Below are 23,481 nucleotides of genomic sequence, written 5' to 3' on the forward strand. Positions count from 1 at the left end.
AATATGGACAATGCTTCATTTGTTTAACAATGATAAAACAAGAATCCACCAATATAAAATAATTGACACATATCTGCACCTTTCTGCAGCAATAATAAAGAACTGAAAACGGCCAAGCAGGAATTCTGAACAACAGTTACATTGTTATGCAGAAATGACATACCAGGAAGCAACAAAGATCAGGATTAGCATTTTTAATCTGTGTTTTGTTCCCAATGGAACAATAAAAAAATGATGGAGACGGCGAAAAAAGAGATAAACAAATCAAGAAAAGCTGGGCATGGTCGACATCAATGTATACAAATTAAGATGCTTATGCTGTTTAAAGTGAAGCATCAAACATTAACCACATTATTAGAGCAATTTAGAGAACAAATGACTATGCATTTCATTTCGGCCTTTTACTCACCGATGAATGCCAAAGAAGCATAATTCCTTACCCATTATAGAAAACAAACCATATATATCAACTTCTAAAACTTCCAACCCTTGCACCAAACATCAAAATCATGAAAATTTTATGTGTTTCATACCTCAAACGACTCAGAGAATCCTGCAACAATGTACAAACAAACAACAATGCAAAATTGTAGGATCATACAGAAGGGACAAACAAAAGCTTCACAGAGACAATGGTATGAATTCCAGAGAGAAAAAAAGGAAATCAAAACACAGTTGAATTATGAATATAGGAACTTTAGGGGGTGATATCATTAATAAACTGGTATTAAAGTACAGCCATGAAGGTGACCTTACAGCTACTTTTTAACGTTAAGGGTGTAAAGAAGCTGTGTTTCTTTCCAATTTGTACAGAACCAACACCAATAAAGCTGAAAGAACAGAAACAATATGACCCAACAATGTAAAATAATATCATGAAAATGGCACATGATGCTCGCATAAACAGAAAGAAGCACATTCAATACTATGTACAGAAATACAAATTCTGAACATAATAATTAAAAACAATAAAAACTTTCATGATGATCATTACTTTACACTGTAGATTTCCCCTTTTGACAAAATTAATTTATTACAGAAGATATAAAAGAGAGCAAAATGTGAAGCTAATTAGAGTCATGAATGGATACTGGGAAAAGGCAAACAGTAATATATTATTATAGTAGATAAGTTCTAGACTATTCATGAGGGTGAACATTAAAAGAAATTAAAAGAAAAATAAAAGCTTTCTCAGTTTTGTTTTCAATTCTCTGACCATGGTGGATGAACTATGCTGTCCACAGTCAGACAATGTGATTCCCTTGTCATAATTTATTGTTCATTTCATGAAATGACAAAGGCAAACTAAGAGAAAGGAAGAGATATGAATCAAGTCAAAGAAGTTGAAACGTAAGAAGAGCGATACACATTTCTGATAAGATATAAATATTACAAAGCCCAGAAGAAGAAGATGATGATGATGAATACTGATTAATTTCCCAGAATCTCCTCCAATAATCAGCACATGAACAACAATTAGCTTACACTTTAATGTTAATTTATTGGATTACCATAAGTGGATCCTCCTCCTCCAAGTAAGGCTCCACCTGAAGCTACATATACATCAGATGGATCCAGCATTGGGGATGAAGATGAAGCCCCATTACCGCCGCCGCCACCTCCGCCGCCGCCGAGATGGAGCTCCGACAAATTCGGATACACATCCCTACTTTCAACCCCTTGATCATACAGGAACCCTTTGAACACATGGCCACAAATCTTGACAGTAGCCTGATAAGCAATCTCATCCTGCCCGTCGTCCACCGCCGTCACCCGAACACACTTGAACACCGCCGGAACTCGGACTTGTCCCGGTAATGATTCCTTAAAACCCGCATCTGAATACAAATTTATCCAAAACCCTACTCAATTTGCAACCCTAAACATCCTTCAAATTCTCTGAATTCTAACTAGAAACTTACAGACATATCAGCAATTCGAGAACTTGGAATAAATGAGAACATTAGCATGAAATATAGAAATATATAAACAGATAGAGAGAGAGCAATACACAGACCTTGGTGACTAGAGCTAGTGTCGAAGCTTCTAGGAGGAGTGTTATTAGATGTGGAAGTGTGAGAGTTTGTTGTGGTCTGTTGTTGTGATGTGACGAGTTTAGGTTTCTTGGCACCAGAAGTAGCACCGGTGGATCCACCGGCAGTGGCGGCAGACGCCGCTGCCATCAGACGGCGTTCCCTCCGCCGCGACTCAGGCACCCACGTGCTCTTCACGTGAGTTGGGCAGTCGTAATTCCGACTCTTACAGCAAGTCCTACACCTCCTGTAACTACAATCCTTCTTCGCTTGGTTCCCACAATCCTGACACGTTGTTCCGCCGCTGTTCGTGGCGGAGACGGTTAATCCATTCTCGTTCTGAATCAGATTCCCCGAACTGTCGTTGAGTTCGAACATCGTTGTACCTTGTTTCTTCAAATAATGACCGTGCTCAGGTTCTTGGTCTTGCCACAGCTGAATTGCCCCGCCTCGGCTTCGATTACTCATCAATGTTGTCTCGTTGTTCTCGGCGCTGACGTTCGCCTGGCCAAGGCACGGCGTGGCAGAGAGTAGAGGAATAACGCCGACGCCGAGCGCAGTGGCGGGGTTCGAGCTGTTCACCGAATGAGGATCGGTCATGACGGACTGGTCGTGGTGATGGTGATGGTGATGGTGGTGATGGAACGACGACGCCGGAGCCACCACGTAGAAATCGCGGAGGCCGAGCATGCCTCCCATCTCCTGCGAGAGACCGTAATTGAACGACCTTGAGGCGGCACCAGACCACATTCCGGAGGCGGGACCTGTGGCGGATCCCTCAGCCGCAGCAGCGGCAGGTCCGGCATTGAAGCCGAGGGAGAGCTCGTCGGTGGGGGCAGCACGGCCGGCGGAAGAAGCTGCCCAATCAGCAAAAGCGCCAGAATCAGAAAGCAACCTCCTTGCGGTAGCCACAACTGAAGATATATGAATATCTCTCTCAATATGTGTCTGTCTCTATATAAATATATAAAATACATAAACCAATAAGATCTTCTTCTGAAGGTGGGAAGGCAATTTATGTAATCAAGTGGGGTCTCTGCAAATTTATCAGAGGGAATTTCCTGAGGGAAAGAGAGAGAGAGAGAGTTGTGAGAGACTGATAGATATATAGATAGATCTTGTGGGTGGGGTGGGCGGACTTTCTAGTGGGTGTGGGGTTTTCTTCTCTTCCTCTCTCTCTCTCTCCAAATGAAGAAGAGAGAGAGAAACGAACCCACTTCTCTTCTTCTTCTTCTGCTTCTGGTTCTGCTGTTTCTTCTTCTGCGATTCTGCTTTCTTCTGCTTCTTTTTTGCTGCTGTTTGTGCTGGGGGCTTACTACTATATATCTACTACGACTGTCTGTCACTTTGGCTTCTTTTTACAGAAAAAGGAAAAGGTTTATGGGTTAGTGAGAGAGAGAGTGAGACCTTTCTTCTTCTTACTCTTGTATTCACTGTCGTTGTTATAGTTGGTGCCCGATCTCTCTTTCTCTCTCTATATCTCTCTCTATCTCTCTCTTATCATCATCATCATCACTATCATCTCCTTTTATCTTTCTCCTTCAGTTCTGAGAGCTTCGTTCGGCCCCTTCTCCTCTCAGCTTTTTTTTTTTTTTTTTGCTTTCTCTCTCTCACTTTCAAACCTCAAGTGTTTTCTTCTCTGGTTGTAATCTCTAATAAATCTCGAAACTTTTGTTCTCTCTAATACTAATTGGGGTTCCCGTAAAGCAAAACAGAAGAAGGTGGGTTGCTTCCAAACAGGTCTCTCTCTCTCTCCAATTATATAAGCCTGATAACTATTCTAGTACAGAGAGAGAGAGGGGAAGAACGAGATGAAGACTTTTGTTGTGTAGTTTTTTGTAATTTTATGGACACTATCTCTAAAAAGTCACATGGGGTCTCTCATTGCTCCTTTGGCGCGTGGTTCATTCGCCGCCCCACAAATTTTGGTGCCAATTTTTTTTTTTTGTAAAATAGTATTTTAAAAATTCTTTTTTCTTATAGTATAAACTCCCCAAAAAATAAACACAGTAATAATTTTTTTAAAAATATTTCAACATCTTAATCATATTTTATAAAGAAAAAATCTCACCAAAAAACTTGTAATTATTAATCACTAAATACTAAATGAGGATTAGTAATAATATTTTAACAGGTTTAAACCATAATAAATTTGTAAATAACAACATATTTTAATAAAAAAATTTATTTGAGGTTTAATAATTTTAAATTTTTTTAATAAAATTCTACTTTTTATAAATTATCCTACTTTCGTGATTTTTAAAATAATGCATTTTCAAAACAAAGAAAATTTCAACTTAAAATGACTTCAAAATTAAAACTATTATTAGTTCCCACACTTTAATGGAATCTTAATTTTGGTTTGTGTGGTTTCAAATCATGACTTTTAGTTCTATAGTTTCATAAGGACTCAACTTGAATTAATGCTGTTGAGTATAGAAATCAAAATGCTACTATTTCTGGTCCTATTTATAAGACTTTATTTATAATAAACGAGGTCTTATAAATAAAACCAGATATAGTATTAAAATGAGGTTAGGTCTTTTTAAAACCATTTGAAATAAAACCTACCATTTGAAATTACAATGATAAAATCCAAAATCGATGAAATTGTAAAGATGCACAATGATGTTAACCCAGAAGATAATAAGTAATCTAAAGTTTAACATAAAGGGAAAGATATATTGCTAAAATACCTTTTTTCAGTACGATGGTTTTTTTTTTTTTTGGGGAGCTTGAGAGTGTGATGGTTATTGGGTAATAAGGAGTTATCATTGTGAGAATTAAAATGTCACGTTGAGCATGGACAGAGATGTGTGAAACAAAGCTCAGATCAGATCATCAATGGCGTCAAATTAGGGTGTGATTTTTAATCACTGATCATATCTTCACGTGTTGCTTTTGAAAAATGGTCACCTGGGCCTTTTCATCTTTTTTCTGGTATCGACACATTTGTACCCAAACATGTCATGAATCTTTGTCACCTTTCTTTGGCATTGCATCGCCCCGCAGGTGTCTTTCATCCTTCAATCGTTTTAAATTATAAACAATAGAAAAAGGTGAAAATGACCAAATGAAAAGATTATAAAATTATTTGCTTAATGAAAAATGTAATCAATAGAAAAAATTTAGAAGAGAGATTATAAATTGGGGGAGACAAAAAAAATTAAGCTGTTGCATTGAAAACCAAAAGCAGAAGCATACCTCTTTACTAGATCTTACTACCTCAGTTATTAATATAAAAACTGTTATGATATTAATTTGGTCCTAAATAAAAAAATCCTAATCTATTTTGTTTATCATATTTATTCATCTTTTTTAAAGTAATTTTTGGGGTTGTTTGGGTGAAAAATAAATCATGATTTTAGAAGCAATTTACAGTGTGAAATGAATTTTATTTCGATTTACATAAAAATATTTTTTAAAAGTATTTTTGGGTTAATCTAAACATCCCTTATAGTAGTTGTATATACTAAATAGTAGCTCTGGTTAATAAATAATGATATTTTAGAAAAAATAATACATATTTATTATAAATGACTAGTTTAACTGATTTTTTATATATTCAAATTAGTCAATTAACTTTTATATTAAATACCGAAGACAGTTAAGCTAGTCTGGCAGTGCAATTATAATGCAGAGCAACGGATTGTGTGTTAATGAATTGGCGACAAAGTGGAGAGATAGCAACCGTAGCTTGTGCTTTTAGGAATTAATGGCCATATTGTGATTGTAATATTAGTTGTGGATTATTCTGCTGTTGATTGTGCAATTTTTGGAGGCATAAAAATTTGGATTAATACTACATCTAGTTTTTAATATAAGACCTAGTTAGTTAATTTGAATTGATTAAAAGAATTAATTAAGTTAGTTATTTACAATAAATAGATGTTGTCTTCTCTAAAATATCATTATTAGTCATGTATATTGGCTAAAACTATTATTTGATGAAATATTTAACGTGTGCAACTATTACAAAAACTATTTTAAAAAAATAAATAAATATAAAAGATAAAATGGATTAAGTTATTATATTTATAACCAAATAGAAAGTTAAATAAGCTCTTATATTAAAGATCATAAGTCGGAGGTCGTATAATCTTTAGTCTATTAACTCTATTCTCATTTTGATTTTGATTTCTCAATTTTTAAACTATAGGTTTTGATTCCTTGATAACAAAATGATTCAAATTTTTATTGAATTATAGGAATTAATATTTTAAATAAAAAAAACTTGAGGAATTAAAAATTAATGATTTGAAATTTAACGGGCCAAAAACAAAATAACAGCGACAATTTGTATTAACTCAAAAATTTATATTAATAGAGGATTCATGATAACTTGGGAGATCATTATTAGCCATTTCGCTCCCTCCTTACAAAACTCTTGGAAACAGTGTTTTAATTTAACGATTCCATTCTCTCGTTACAAAGAAAAAATAAAATTCCAAAAATATACCCCCTCAATATTTGAGAGATCAGATTACTATTATAGGTAGAAGCACTGATGATTTTTTTTTTAGAGAGATTCATAAAAATACTGTAAAAGTTAAATTGATTGTAAGGGGTAACATAAAAAAAGTAAAACTAGCTTTGAAATACATTTTTATTTTGAAAATATGTAATTATCATTATAAAATTTTAAATATCATTTTTATTAGATAGCCCCGAGGTTAAGGAGGCGTAAAGTGAAGTATCCCTTAGTAACACGTGATTAATTTTTTGAGACATTATCAATAATTTTCTCTGCACTTAACAACAATCTGCTTAACGGAAGGCCCCTAAAAAAGTTCTGAAGTAAAAATGTATCTTAATCGATTTTTAGTTATGACTGATAACGAAATATCTTAAAATATAACAAATTATGTAATACTCTTCCAGTGTTATTTATAAGGCGCTTACAACATATTTCATATAAACTGAGAAAAATCTTAAAATGTAATAACTTTCCGTGAAAACATAATAACTTTTTAACTTTACCCCTATTTAATATATATGTCTTTTAAGAAAAATAATTATCTGCACTATAATAAATGAAAGATGAAATAATATATTCTTACTAAAAATTTAATAAAATAACTTATAAATAGCAAAGAAGTAACAAATATCTAAATGGCTACATAATCAAATATTTAATATTAATATATAATCATATGTCATTATATTCATCAAGTTCATTAAATATAATCAATGCAATTTATATTTTAAACCCTGTGCACATCGTAGTATGTTATTTTATTTTAAAAATGTATGATAAAAATGTATTATTATTAATAAATTATTAATAGTATGACACATTATTCATATTGAGGGAGTGTTTGGCAACAGTAAAAAGTGATTCTCAGAAACACTTTTCCGCAAAACGAGACAAACTCCTCCACATATTTACTTCGTAAACCGTAAAAGCACTTCTGAAACTATGGTTTGGTTTCCATCCAAACATCCTGAGTATATCATAGAAAAGTGTTTCTATTCTTGTAACGTCTCGAGTTTTATCGGGTTTTAATAGCCTCTTTTGGTTGATTTTGAAGATAGATTAGCGATTTAATCTTGATCTTGGTGTTTGGGTTGGATTTGAGGTATGTTGGAGGAATAGGTGAACAGACCCCTCTCAGGGTATGTTCGCCGTAGCGCACCGGGAGTTCCAGGGGAGAGTATCCTTTCGGGAATGTTTCGCCGCGGCGAAGGTGAGGGCATGCCGCGGCGAAGTTTTTCTAGGCAAGCGAGAGTTTCCTTTCAGGAAGCTTTCGCCGCGGCGAAGTGGGGTTTTCAAGCGAGTAATCCCTCTCGGGATTAGTTTGCCGCGGCGAAGGAGTCCGAATCTATATAGACACTGGAGGGTTCAGTTGTGCGAAAATTAGAAAATCTGAAGGAGGAGAGAGGAGCTCTGCTAGGGTTTCGGTGTGGAGGCTTGGGAAAGACATTTCTAAGGATCCATTACCTCAAGTAAGTGATTTTAACCTCTAATCTACTTTCTTTATTGGAATTTCTGAGGATTTTTGGTGGAACCCTAGGATTTTCTAGGTTGTGATGGAATTGAGGTTTTTGACTGATTGTTTTGAGTTTAATTGAGTGCTTTGGGTTAGTCTAAGTTTTTAATCAGTGTAGTTTCCTTGGATTTGAAGAACTTTGAGTTTTTGAAGCTAGGGTTTATGGAAATGGGAGGTTTGTGATTGAGGTTGATAATGTAGAGGTTGATTCTGAGTTTTGTGAATTGGGTTATGTTAAGGAGGGTTAAATTGGATGTTTAATCAGTTTAGATTGTTGTTAAGACTTCAATTGTTCAAATAGGATGTTTGGGTGTAGAATTCTTATAGTGGGTCCTTGAGGTTTGAATCTTAAATTGATATTTGGAGAGGAATTAAGGTTTTAATGGACTTTTATGACTTTGGAGTGTTGTTTGGATGGTTATACCCTTTGAGTTTGGTAGAGTTTTGGTTGAAGTTAAAAATTTTGTGTCCCCAAGTGTTGTTTTGGCCACATTATTAGTTTGAAAGCTAATATATGATGGTTGTGTGTTTGTGTGCTTGTGTAGACCGGTTGTGAGTCTTGTTGGTGCACGGGGCCACATTGTTGGTTGTTATTCCTTGCTCAGGCGAGAGGTAACCACTTTCCAATCCTTAGTACTTGCTTCTGTGGTATTGTGAGTAGATTTATGTTTTGTACTCCGAGTAGCAATTATGTTCAAAGTGTATGTTGTATATAAAAAGGAAAACCGTCTTGTGGGGTGTCGATTGATGATGAATGAATTTTGGAATTGTGAAAGATATGCCACTGAAAGAAGTTAATTATGAAATGTTCAATTACTATTTGATTATGGTTTGAGCATGATGCATGAATTGGGAATTGGTGAGAGTTTTTTATAGTTACTACCACGTGGTAAGGCCTCCATTAATGCATGATGGTTGGCTCAGTACGTCCCCCATAGTGAGGGATAGGCCTTTTGGCTCCCTACGTCCCCCAGAGTGAGGGATAGGCCGGGTACGGCTTTTGAAAATCCCTCAAAGTGAAGGATATAGTTTATGGGAATTGCATCATTGCACTTGCATGACTTGTAGTGGCTATCAATATATATCACTTGTGAAATGCCCCACTTGACACCTCACGAGCACCTATTTAGTAGTAACTTGAATTAGAAAGGTTGGTTACTGGGACTTTGTCTCACCCCGTGGTTTATAATGTTTTCAGGTGAAGGTTTTAGGCGAGTGCCGTCAGGAAGAGACGCAGAGGCTTGAGCTTGGTTAGCTTTAGGCTTCTAGCGTTCGTATATGTATGGCTAGTATATATATTGCCACATTTAGGGTCTTTTGAGATATTTTGATTGTTAATCTTATTGTAAATTGGAGAATATGTTATCTCCTCGTTTTAGTTGGCCGGAGGCCATTTCTATTGTTTTATGAAACTTTGTTATACATGGTTGAAAATTAATTGGATGGGCTGATTTTTTATGTATGTTGTTACCCGGGCCAGAGGCTCGGAGGCCCAGTGGATATGAATGAATGATTTTAGTTGCATGCAACGGAGTACGGGTTTGACCTGAGTTTGAAAGTCAATTTCTAAAAATATGAAATTTTCCTTTTACTATGGTAGCTCATTTTAACAGATTTCCTTTTCTACCATAGTAGTGGTTTTATGACGAGTTATAATGTTTTGGGGTAAGGGTTTTACAATTCTCTCACTTAATTATGAGTTTTTAAAACTATAGTTCTTTTTAAGAAATGGTTAAAATACCTATTTTTAAAAGAAAATTAAATTTGACTTTTTCTCCATTGCAGTTCTTAATGAAAATTAAGGATGAGATGTGGGTAAATGTTTAATCACGCTTATTATAAAAATTAATAAGACTAAAATTTCTTCGAATGGATCCCTATCTTTTATATATAGTGTAGACATTTTTGTCACATAAAAAATTTTGTAATAGACGAGTAAGTCCAGTGGCTTATTAATTTGACCCTTTTTTTGTACGCATGTATCACCCTCGTCCTTAATATAAGTTTAGTTGCAACACATTCTCATATATTAAGAGATAGATTAAAATGACAAATTTTTTTAATTTTATTCTTATTCAAAATTTTTTCAATGCATTTACAAATTGTTCTCATGTATCTCCATTCTTTTCCTTTTTTTTTTAATAAGATTAAAACTGGAAAACAAGTATTAAATATATTATTAGTGATTTATATTAACGATCAAAATTTTCCTACACAATACCCGCTTTCGGTTCTTTTTATAAGAGCTTGAAATTTGAATTGTTTTGATCATTTTTATAAGATCCCCTTTATGGTTATCTAAATATTTAATGTGTTTTATGATTTTTGTCCCTAATTAATTTTATATATTATATTAATTAAAAGGTTTACTATATTTTCTTTCATAATTTTTCTCCCTTACTTGCCTCTTATAAATAAAAGCATGTTTAAAAAAATTTCATTTCTTATATATTTATTACTTTTAACTAATTTTAATTTTTTTTAAATCGTATAATTTAGTTATCAAATTTTTATAAAAAAAAGGTGAGAAGGAGTAACTTATATTTAGAAGATGTTTGAATTAATTTTTTTTAAATATAAACATACGAAAGAAGTTTTCTTTTGAGAAAATACCTAAAAAAAGTATTTGTTTTTCCAACACCCCTTGGTCTTAGAGCAGTATAATGGGGTGAGATATCACATGAAAGAAAATTTGCAGTTCAAAAGGGCCAAAAAAAAAACTTTGTTCACTAAATAAAAAAAAACAGTTTGTTTAATTCTTATTTAAATAAGCAGAGGGCCAAAAAAGCATCTTTCATTTAAAGAACAAGGAGCGTGAGGGGGACGCGCCCTCTATTTTTACAGCTTTATGAAAAGAAAGGAGTAATAGCTAATAGGGGTCTATAGTCTAATACTATTCTGTGGTCTATAATATAATCTATGGTGTGTCCCTCATTATCTTTGGCTTTTTTGCTCATCACATTCTCTCTCTTCATTTTATTTCACCACAGCTTCTCTTCCTAATTTCTCCTCATTTAATTTTATACAAAAATTAAGCAGAAATAAAAGAAGTTATTTAATTAGTTGTGACTAAAATTTTATCTCGACTCATATAAAAAAGTATTTATGAATTATTTTTAACGTTCTGCCATACAGGATAGACATGGCTTATCTGTATTAAATACTTACTCATCTGGTCTTATTTATAAGGCATTTCCAACATGTTTCACACAGACCAAGGAAAACCTTAAACTGCATTAACTCTCCATTAAAATATAGCAACTTTCCAACTTTACCCCTATTTAATATATACTCATTTCAAAAAAGATAACTACTTACACTATAATAAACGAAGGACAAAATAGTACATTCACACTGAAAAGTTAATGAAGTGACTTATAAAAAGGATAAAAAAAAAACCTTATCTCTCTACCCTATAAATAGGACCAGAGGAGTACTGGCCAAGAGCAAATTCTAATGACAAGACATTATTTTAAAAAATTATTTGTTTTACAAGGTATATGTTGATAATATCACTTTTTTTTTGGTCGATGTTAATAATGTTAATTTGATCTTTTAAAATTATTTTCTTACAAAAAGATTAATACTCATCAACATTCAACAATTTTTTTTGGCCAGACCAATGGACTGGTTGATGATCATCAATTTAGTTAGTTATTTTCATGACTTTAGGATCTAAATATGTTACCTTCAATTTCCAATAATGATTATAATATACAAAGCCTATATATTGAATTGATGTGAATATAATATATTATCTTGTGTGAAGACAAATAATAACTTTAATATACTCCATTTTATTTAAGAAACTATTGTACCTTATAATATAAAATGTTTTAAACAGAAGTGCCAAGATCCTGGAACAAAAAATGACAATTAACAAACACGAGCCAATATTGAATATGGATCCTAATTACTTTATTATTCTTTTTTATTATTATATTCAAAGCTGTATAGGAAAGTTTAATTCATAATAAGCCATATCAAAAAACTGAAAGACTGATAGTTAAGATGGTAAGCAGCCTCATATATATATAAAAAATTGCATAAAGAAAAGACTTTTTGCCTTCTAAGTTTTGAAAAGAAGACTTTTAATCAAATAAAGAAAATTATCAATTCAATCTAAAACTATGTATTTTCAGAACACTAGGCTAGTTTGGTATTTATAGCCTTTTAAGATTGTACCTTTTAATTGAGAAATTAAAGAATAAAACGTAGTGTGATTTTTAAACTATATATTGTGTTAAGAAATATTTAAAAATATAAAATAACAGAAAGTTGAAAGAAATAATGCTCCACTCATCGTTAATATCTAGAAGTATAAAATTTATACAAGGCTGTAGTTATATATATATATATATATATATATATAAATAATAACAAGAATAGTAATATTACTTCCGGTCCTAAATATAAGAGTTAGCTAACTAATTTGAGTAGATTAAGAAAACAAGTTAAATTATTTATTTGTAATAAATAGATGTTGTCTTTAATAAAATATCCTTACTAATCAAGTTTATTAGTTAGAGCGATCGTTATTAGAATAATTATCTTGAAAAAAAAAAGAATAAATATGAGAAACAAAGTGGAATAGAGTCTTATATTTATGACTAAAATAAAAATCAAATGAGATTATATATTAAGGATTTGGGGTAGTAAAAACTAAGACTTAAGATTGATATTCACCCTAAATATCTCATCTCATAATGAACCCCTTTTGGCTTTTATTTTTTATTAAATAATAAACTCACAATCATCACTTGATTAAAATTAAGTTCATGTCAAGGCTTGATTAGGCCGATGACTTTTTGGCCATAGAAGGTGATTCAAAAAGCCTAAAAATATTATTATTGGTTTAAAGTAGTCTCCGATCTAAATTATGCAAATAGGGAAAATTATATTAAAAAATTCATTTCAATAACATGACTCAATAAGTTGAATCTGAGTCAATCAACACTAATCAAAATCTGAAGGTCGAAAATATAGAAAAGAGGGTCAAATAAAAAGGACCTAAGGTATTAATTTTAGTAAAAGAAATAATAGGTTTAAAATTCTAGTTCAGATGCATGTAAATGTTAAAAACGAAAAAACAAAAATCAGAAGAGTTACCTCATTTGGGATATAACAATGATTAAATTTCACCTAATAATACCGAATATTAGATATTATTCCATCTGATTGCAAAATGTAGAGATTAAAAAAATTAATTGTATTAATTATATGAAAAACAGGTGCATTGATTTTTCTAAACCATCTTTTTTTTTTTTACCATTGGCTTTGGGTATTACTCAATTGATATAAAACTTTTCTAATATATGATTAATAGAGTGAGTTTAGAAAAATAATCATAACTTTTATTTTTATGAATTTTAATATTTACAATCAGAGAGAATATCTTAAAAGGAGTTGAATAGAAAGGGGATATAAAAGAAAGCTGAGGAAGCAAATGATTACTATACGTTTAGTGAAATAAATAAACAATTTAATGGCAATTGGGCGGCTTCTTGTTGTTGTAGTGGGCTACCACGCCACCTCCCTAGTTTGAGGCTTTGAGCCCTAAATTAAATTGTAAAAATAAAAAAAAACCATAAAAATTGTAAAATCCCCGTTACAAAATTTGTATAAGTTTTGATAACAATTGAATTGTAAATAACAACAAATTTTATTAAAATACTATTTCTGATCCCGATTACAAGATTTTATTTATAGATTATAAATGAGATTTTATAATCAAGACTGAAGATAATATTAATTTGTAATTTCACAATTTTATGATTTTTTTTGTGATTTTTCCAATTAAATTTCACCATCCTACTCTCACTAACTTGTCCAAAGGTCCTCAATCAATTTCCTGCTTTCTTTCTTTTTCTCTTATAGGTCTCAAAGCAACTTCTTTTTCATAAAGCATTTGGCCTTCACTTCACTCTCTTTCTGCTTCCCTTTTTTTTCCTCACTATCCATCCTTCTATCATTTAGCTTCCTCAAGCTGCCATCTCTCTCTCCCTACATGCATATATAATATGCCTAGTTCAAACTTCTTTATTATTACTTTCTTTAAGGGGCAATGACTTTTTTTATTATGAAATGGGACTTTTTTTGGGGGGGGGTGAATTGATGAAAGCCTGTTATGCCATCATTTATAAGTATCAAGTTTTACTACAAAGCTCATATTTTATATTATGATATATTAATATTTTGAACACATTATTCCGTGAGGTTAAACATATTGTCATCATAAAGTTTGTCGCACAAATATGATCTGATTTTCTAAAATATGCCTATATAATATTAGATTGTGCATATCAATTTATAAGTACCTAAATTAGCTTAGAAAATAATAAATATGACAAATAAAATAATTTAAAATCTCATATTTAAAGTCAAATATAATTCTCAATTTGTTCTCAGCCTCCTAGATTAAGTATTAGGGGAGACATTCTCCCCTCCAATATTAAGGACTAAGGGGAGTATTAAATATTTGAAGTATACTAAAAATGTAATACTAATATTTTACTGCTAAAACAATAATATGTGTTAATAATATATATGTCTTTTTTAAAAGCATTTAATTAATAAAAATAAATTGTATTGATAGTAAAACAAAAATTATTTTTTTATAATTGATCATGGAGGTGATATTAATAATATTATTAAGCCACTTTTTCCCTTTTTTATTTTCCTTTCTTTTTATAATAAGACGAAACTACTAGTAAGCAGCATTTAGTAGTGCTGGCTGCTGTTTCAGAGTCGTGTTTCAGTTGATGAGTTCTGAGCATTAATTATCATCCACTGTGCCACAACACGCCTTGTTTCTCTCAGTAAGTTCAGTTTATTTGTGCGGCCATTGCATTAATTAATTCTCACTATTCATTTATTCTTTTTTTTATATATAAATTTATAATAAATCGATTAAATAATTGGCTCTTCAGAAACTCATTAATTAAGTAGTAGCTAATTTTGGAGGCTGTGCATCGATGCCATCCCTCAATTGTTCATTTATGGGTGTTGAGTAATCCGTTGAAGATTCCATTACCATTATCAAAGCATTTTGTTTTTTTTGTTTTTTAAATCACAGAGTGTGTTTAAGGGTTAATCCAATAAGATTCCTTAAATTTGCAATTATTTTGATTTTGATTCTTAAGTTTCAAATTACAAATTGTGATATGTTAAAGGGTAAAATAGTCTAAATATTTATTAAATTATAGAGACCAATATTTTACGCAAAAAAATTTTAAAAACTAAAGTCTAAGATTTAAAATTTGAAAGATCAAAATCAAAATAAAAATAAAGACAGAAATTATGTTAATTTTATGTTTAACAAAATTCACTATTTTTAATTTTTATTAGAACTGTAGAAATAACATTTATGTTTTTAGAATTTATATATTTACTTACTTACATTAAAAGTATTCTTAATTGTTTAGATAATAGGTAGTTGTCTCTTGTAGAGTATTTAAATAAAAAACACCCTTAATTGTTTCTTATAAATACATCCAGGGGAAGAATATTAGTGCTGTTTTGGTCAAACCCCCTTGCAAGAAAACAAATTAATGCCAATTAAAACATGTGACTTAAAAGTAGATTTACTTTTTATCGTCCGTCCTTTTTTCTTTAAAAAATTAATTTTTTTGGTTTTCTATAATTGTACCTCAAATACAACTCAGCTTTTACATTTTAAATGAACATAACTCAATTTTTATAATTTTTTAAATGACTAAATTATAATAATTGAGTTGCATAAAACCAAAATTCAGGATAAAATTATAACAGAATTAAAATTATAAGGGCCGAGTTATATTGACTTAATGTTAAAGAATTAAATTACAACTAAACCAAAATTATAGAAATAAAATATAATTTTTCTTCATTTTTTTTTTTTTTGGGTTTGCCCTTACATGTGTCATAAGAGGAAGCTCCCCCGCGCGAAAACAAGTAAAAGGAGCACTAACCAACATTCTTGTTTCAGGGAAACAAATAAAAGTTAAAAGACATCGTTTACGAAGGGTTTATTTGGTATGGTGTTAGAAACCATAAGGTAAGATAATACTTCTCTCATATATTTATCTTATATTTTATAAATTACAATTAAAAAAACTACTTATAAAGGGGGTGTTTGGGAAATAGGAGAAGTGCTTTTTAAAAGCACTTTTCCGCAAATCGAGCTAAACTCCTCTACATATTTACCTCATATACCGTAAAATCACTTCTGAAACCATGGTTTGATTTCTATCCAAACACCCTCAAAGTATTTGGGATAGAGCCTTAAATATGTATTCTCTTTCTTCAATGTCACACACACACACACAATTATGTACTCTTCCGATCCTTAATATAAGACCCAATTCTTAAATTGGTTTTGATTCTAAATATAAGACCTATTTCTCATATTTATCAATTTTTTTTAAATTACCCCTACAGATACTCGCTCAACCATGTAGGATTCCGAATGTGAAATGTATTTTTTTTTTTAAAAAAAACTAGATGAGAATAAAATAAATGGGTTTAGATTTGAAATACATTAAATTTATAGCCATCAAAGAAACAGGTATTTGTTTAAAAAAAAAACTACAAATACTGGTTTCTCAAGTGCTTTAACTCGAAATCAAAAAGAAAAATTAACCATTCAGTTTATTAATTAAAGGAGACTCAACACGCACGTTTTTACATCAAAATCTGAAATTCTGAATCTATAGTGCCAAGACAATTCTCAACTCCTCAGTACTGCGTGGTGCTCATCGGTGAGAGTGAGAGATAGAGATTATATATATCTCTTTTTTTAATGTTTCGTGGGTGACAGCTGAGCAAAACGAATGAGTACCATTGAAATCAATGTCACTTATATATGCTTCATCCTTTAATGGTATAACATGGTCAATGAGAGAATAATTTTTGTTTGTTTGTTTCTATTTGCCAGTCAATTCTATCCCTATTTATGTGTGTATGTAATGAATTGCCATTACCAACTTTTTCACAAAAGTACAATTAAAATGCCAGTAAAATTTAAATTGTATGAATAATTACGGTTGAATTTATTCAGAAAAACTAATTAGTTGATCTCCAAGTATAAATAAAAATATATTTTAATTTTAAAATGTGTGATATATTTACTTTATTATAATATAATCAGTGTGAAGAAAAAAAATAATTCTTATATTCCAACAATATTGGGCTCTCGTCATGGAACAGATAATAGTTGGGATTTCATGAGCACTAAACTCCAAATGTATCCATCTCTGCCATATTGATCCCACATCTACTAGAACACGACACATATAAAAGAGCACAAATAGTTAGATCATTAATGATTGGCAAAAATTTTTTAAAAAAAAATATTGTGAGGAAAAATTATAATGAAATACTATTTCCTGATATTTATTACCACTTCAATATAAATTTTTTCATACAAATAAGATTAAGGCAGGGTTATGCAATGTTATACTATCTTTGGTCATAATTATAAAAACTAGCTGACTAATTTGAAAAGATTAAGAAAAGAAGTTAAATTAGTTATTTGCCATAAATAAGTGTTGTCTTTCCTAAAATATCCTTACTAATCAAGTGTATTGGCTAGAACTACCATTGTTAAAAGGCCTATTTTGAAAAAAAATTACCACTTCCGGTCCTTAATATAAAACCCTATTTGACTTTTATTTTGGTCCTAAATATAAGATCCCAATCCACTTTGTCTATCATATTTATACATTTTTTTCCAAAGTAGCCCTTCTAACAATTATAGTTCTAGTTAATACACTTGATTAGCAAGGATATTTTAGGAAACACAACACCTATTTAGGACAAATAACTAACTCAACTCACTTCTTTAATCTCCTAAAATTAGTCAACTATCTCTTATAATTAGGACCGGAGGTAGTACATAAATATTAGAAACAAAAGGGATAAAAATCTTATATTTAAGATCAAAATAAAAATCAAATAAGATCTTATATTAAAGACTAGAGGTAGTATATATACACACACGCAGGTGTGTGTGGTGACTATTTTCGTGTTGTGTAACGGATCCCAAAAATTGGTGGATCTTAAGATCTGTTGAAGAGTCTAACTTCGAATGATTGTGAGCATGTCAACAGTCTTATAGTCAAATGTTATGAAGATTTTCTAATAAATAAAAAGTTCGCTTAAAATAAACTACTAGTACTTGCCTTTTTAAATTTTAAAAAACTGAAAATATGTTAAGCTCTTAAATTAAGTGCCGAAAATAGGAGGCAGTGTATATAAGCGAGTCATGATTACTCAGTTAACTTATTCAATTGGAAAAATATTGTTGCCCACAATTTTAATTAAAAGTGAACTAGCCAGAGAATCAAACATAATGCCTCCAATCTTCACATAAAAGAAGCTAATCTTTTAGTGAGTCCTCTCCTTTTGCCAGCAAAAATATATACTCCCCCGGTCCTTAATATAAGACCCAATTGATGAGTTGGTTTTGGTCCTAAATATAAGACACATTTCTCATATTTATCAATTTTCTCTAAATTACCCCTATGGATACTCCCTCAACCATAATCAAGTAGAAGAGGAAAATGAGGTATTAAAAAAGATGATTATGATATTTTAGGAAAAACGCGTCACATTTCTTATAATTAACTAACTTACCTAACTTCCTTACTCTAATCAAATTAGTTAAATGGGTTTTATATTAAGAACCGGAAGAGTATTAAATAAAAAGCTTCAAAACATAATATCACATTTTAAATATAAGATGTAATATGAATAATATCAGGAAGACCCCTTTTTTTCCAGAAAACAACATAAGAAATAGTGCAAGATTTTATTTTTATTCTTATTAATAATTACATGAATCTAAACATATCACAAGACCTCCACACATTTACATAGGATACTTTTCGAAATCACTTGTTAGATAATTTTCATATCATCATATATTACGGATTAACAAAATTTAAAAAAAAAACCTTATGATTAAGAAGGGCAAAGGGAGTATATATTTCACTTCTTTAAGGAAGAAAAAAGAGATTATAATATATAAAACGTAGGTAGCTAGGAAGCTTTCTAGAAAGAAAAGGGCAGATCATAGGAGGATTTGATTCACAGGAAAGGGACTGGCATGGTTGGAATTTATATAAACAAAGAAGATTCTTGTGCCAACGTGATGTTCTTATTCGTGTGAGTATTGAAAAGTGAGCCTACCTTCGATCCCAAATCTTATTTTAAACTTAAAATCAAAGACCAAAAGTTTTTAATTATTATATAATACAGATTGTTGCGTGTTGGTAAGGCTAAAACCTCAATAATTGCCCATCATTTGTACCCTTTTAAATGTTAATTAAATTTCACTCCAATTTGGAAATAAAATACTAGCACCTTAACATTAGGAATGTTCCCTTAATTATTACAACTCTTTTTTTTTTTTTATGTGTGAGTTTTGTAGCCAATAACTTGTACATTTTCTCAAACACGAGGTCATGAGTTTGAACTCCTTATAGATGATATAATATGTGTGTAAGTTATAAAAAAAGAAGATACAGCTGACTGTTCAAGGGCATGAATTAAAATAATTAATTCATTATTTTTCTTAACACTTACAAGGTAAACATTTAACACCTACATTTAAGAGTAGAAGAAGTGTATAAGTTGCTTATTTAGCAATAATAATTATTTTTCCATTGTAAAATATTAAACACGAGACTGATGAAAGTATCAGAGTATGAATAAAAATTTTAGATGAAGAATACTTTTTTGGGTTATGGTTAAAATATTTGAAAAATGATCAAGGTTGAATAATACGATTAGATATAACAGAAATAAAGTCGCACCACAATTATTAAAATTCCTGTTATTACCCAAAATAACATGTTTTTAGATTTTGATGATTAATTAAACAAAAAACAAACAAGTTATATCAAATGTTAGTGTGTGCGTGCGTGCGTGTGTCTACAAACACACACACACACACACCGATGAGGTCTGTAGTACCAATTTTTATGGGCCTACCTCGGAGGCTCTTTGATTTAAGGGCTTTATTGAAAATTTGAAGCCCAACATCCATCCCCCCTAAAGAAAAAAGCATCATTTTCGTAATGTAGATTCTCATGCTCTAAATGATAGAAATTAGTTTAATAATTATTAACAATACAAAAGGGTTCAATAATAAATAAAGATGTCGTCTTTTGTTTTTGATACTGCTGGTTTAATATTAAAAAGATTAAAAAAAATAAAAAACAAAAAAACAAAATAAAAGAGAGGGAGGGAGTGGGCAGAGCCGCAGGGGATTAACTTTACCGAGGCGGATGCAAAGCCCCACGAAGAGTTAGCACTGTAAAAGAAAAGTAACACTGTTAAAATTAAGAGAGAGGGGGGAGGGGACAAAATGGACACATCCGCTCTTAAATTTTAAGAAAAACTATATTTAAGGTATTCATACTTTTTTTAATTTTTAATTTGATATTTATATATGTTTTTAATTAAGTTATTTAATTTTACCTTCTTAGCAATAAAAACTCTTATACCATTGTTCTATTTGTATTTTTTGTCTTTATGTACGGGTTAATATTGTTAATAGAGCAAAATTAAAGATTTAATTAAGAGAAAAACACATAGGCATCAAATTGAAAATTGAAAAAATATAGATACCTCTAAAATAATTTTTCCTTAATTTTATTAAGTAATTATTTTTAAAAGAAACAAAATTTTTTATTTTTTATTTTTATAAATTAATTTAGAAAGAATTGTTATGAAGTCCTAAATAAAGAATATATGAGTAATTGTTAAAAAGTCTAGGTGAAAAATAACACCAGAGTAGTTTAGAATGACAAGTTTTAGAGTAATAAATATTATTGTTAAAACTTACTGGTAATTATTTTATTTCTGTAAAATCCTCCTATTAATTTATTATTTATCACACTCAATTACAATTGATGTCTTATATATTAGTCATTTTAGAAATTGACCTCTATACTTTCAGGTAATACTACTTTTGGTCCTTAATATAAGATCCTGTTTGACTTTTAGTTTGGTTCTAATTATAAAACCCCAATTCATTTTATCTCTCATATTTATGTATTTTTTTGAAAATAATCCTTCTAGTAATAATATTTCTAGCCAATACACTTAATTAGCAAGGATACTTTAGGAGTGACGATACTTATTTATTACAAATAACTAACTTAACTTACTTTCTTAATCTCCTCAAATTAGTCAATTAGGTCTTATAATTAGGACCAGAGGTAGTATCATACTTTCGCGTATAAGGCGTCTGAGTGAATTTATTAAATGATTGAAATTTAAAACAAAAGTTAAAACTCAAGGATACGTTGTAATTGAATTAAAAGCTATAATAATCAAATCATTAATTTTTTTCATTATATTTTTTTCCTAGTACACTACTCATAAATATTCTAATCTATGCCAGCAATGATTTTAAGAAGATATTTACATATTTTGGCAACTTAAATCTCCAATATTTCATTTGCTGCAACTCAAAGATACAAAATTTGTCCTGATAGGTTTGTTTTGAAATAAACTGAATACAAACTAATGCCTAGAAGAAGAAACAAAAGTCAAAAGAAACCAAATAACTTCAGACAACAAGGGCTCTCATCATCCCTATCTCCCTGCAAATCAAAAGAGGGCTCTCATCATCCCCATCTCCCCCGTTGCATCATGATAAGGGTAATTTTGATCACATCATTAAAAAATACAAATATATTTTTCATTTAAGAGTATGAGGTATTCATAAATTTTTTGGGATCAAATTTGTCACCGAAGTTTAAAATTATAACATTATTGTCCTTTATTATTTAAAAACTCAAGTTGACTTGTTAAAATAATAATATTGACTATTAATATTTTGAAGATAAAAGATAATATTATTACGATTTTAGATTTTTAAAATAAATTTATCCTAATATTATTAAATAAAAATTTTCGGGATAAATTTATAATTTAATCCTTAAAAAAATTGAATTTAAGTGTGATGGGTATTCAACGGGCGGAGTAGCACATTACGAGGAGTCTCTGCTTTCCACCTCGAGCCCTCCGACGCAATAACAACCCCGGCCATCTGGGTACCTTGTTCCTTGTGTTCCCCTTCACAACACCAACACCAGCACAACACTGCTCTTGTCCCACGCGCGCCTCCCTCACACGCATCTTTCCACTGTCTCCATCTGGATCTGTGTCTCCTTGCGGGGCCCACTTCTGTTGGCAGACAGGCGGACGGCGCGTGTGCTGACTCTGGTGCTGGCAGGGGAATTTCGGGATTTGTGGGTACGCAACCACGGAACTGGGGCTCTGCTCTTCTGCGCTCGACTCTACGGCGTCACACTGTGCCTCCCCTCCGTCCCTCCGTACGCGTGTCCCTCTTTGTCATTCATCCGCTCAACTATTAATTACACTCCCTTTTTTTCCCAGTATAGTTAACTTTGCTCAAAACGGAATGGGGCATCCATATGCAAGTAGATTCTAGAATCAATTTTAGGGCAATACTTGTCAATATTTTTTACTTAGGGAGTGTTTAATAACCTCGGAAAGTTTTTTTTTGTAAAATAAAACAAACTCCTCAATATATTTATTTCGTAAGTCGTGAAAACACTTTAAAAATAATGGTTTGGTTTCTATCTAAACACCCTTTTAAATTCTCTAAATTTCAGCATCACTTGTTTTTCCCCCCAAAAAAAAAAGTCAACAAAGCAAATTGTCATGGGGGTAAAAAATCAATACTTGAAAAACCTTGACAACGTGACTTGTATCTTAATTTTTTTTAAATTAACAATTTAAAACCGTCCTCCTGGAAGGGAAACATGGAAACTAATCATAAGAGGAAGTATACCACGGTGCCACCATGGTTTTAATTTGTGTTTGTATACTCTAATTGTACTGGGGCTGTTAATTTTTTTGCACAAGGAATGCGATTCTACAAACCCCTTCAAATACTTTGTTGGCGAAGCTAAATTTTTTTTTTTCAAGGGATTGTAAGGTGACGATTAACTATATACTCAGGGAAAATAATTTTATGACTAATCATCTTGTTAAATTATCACATATAATGAAAAAAATTATTGCATCTTTGATCACATTTTATCCTTCTTAACGTGAGATGAATGTTAATGAAAGAAGTTCTCTCTCTTTTTTTTTTGAGGAGGTTTTTTCCCCAAGGTATCCCCACAGCCGGTAGCCATGAGACTAATCTCTCGTCCCTACGGTTGGCACACGAAACGACAGGGGACTGGCCACGGGATGCTTTCCATTCACAAGAGTTGGGGATTGAATCCCCAATTACTTGCTTAAGGGACGAGATGCCAAGCCATCATGTCCATCCAACATAGCTGAAAGAAGTTCTCTTTTTCTGATTGTAACTTTAACTTTGTTCTTTTATAATTAATGGATATCCAGTTTCTATTTAAAATAATAATAAAAGGAAGTATTTTGGATGTTTAATACTGTATGACTATATTTTCATAAAGCTTTTATAAAGCTTT

General features: G+C 31.2%; 1 protein-coding gene across 1 annotated transcript; it reads right to left on the reverse strand.

The window, feature by feature from the left end:
* Positions 1–1,168: 1,168 nt before the first annotated feature.
* Positions 1,169–22,153, reverse strand: LOC114759035 (protein LATERAL ROOT PRIMORDIUM 1-like). Its single transcript, XM_028948133.1, has 3 exons — positions 22,010–22,153; positions 2,018–2,987; positions 1,169–1,838 (listed from the first exon to the last, which is right to left on the reverse strand). Exons 1-3 carry the CDS (start codon positions 22,151–22,153, stop codon positions 1,495–1,497), a joined length of 1,458 nt encoding a protein of 485 aa, XP_028803966.1. The 3' UTR covers positions 1,169–1,494.
* Between the last annotated feature and the right edge of the window lie 1,328 nt (positions 22,154–23,481).

The sequence above is a fragment of the Neltuma alba genome, unplaced genomic scaffold (genome assembly GCF_004799145.2).
Source record: "Neltuma alba isolate B1F8T4 unplaced genomic scaffold, ASM479914v2 tig00010783_pilon, whole genome shotgun sequence".
Lineage (NCBI taxonomy): Eukaryota > Viridiplantae > Streptophyta > Magnoliopsida > Fabales > Fabaceae > Neltuma > Neltuma alba.

Coding starts and splice junctions, on each gene's coding strand:
- LOC114759035 (XM_028948133.1), bottom strand. CDS start 22,153: ATGCGTGTGAGGGAGGCGCGCGTGGGACAAGAGCAGTGTTGTGCTGGT. Junction 2,988..22,009: donor GTGGAAAGCAGAGACTCCTC/GTAATGTGCTAC, acceptor ATATTTATATAG/AGACAGACACATATTGAGAG. Junction 1,839..2,017: donor CACTAGCTCTAGTCACCAAG/GTCTGTGTATTG, acceptor ATTTGTATTCAG/ATGCGGGTTTTAAGGAATCA.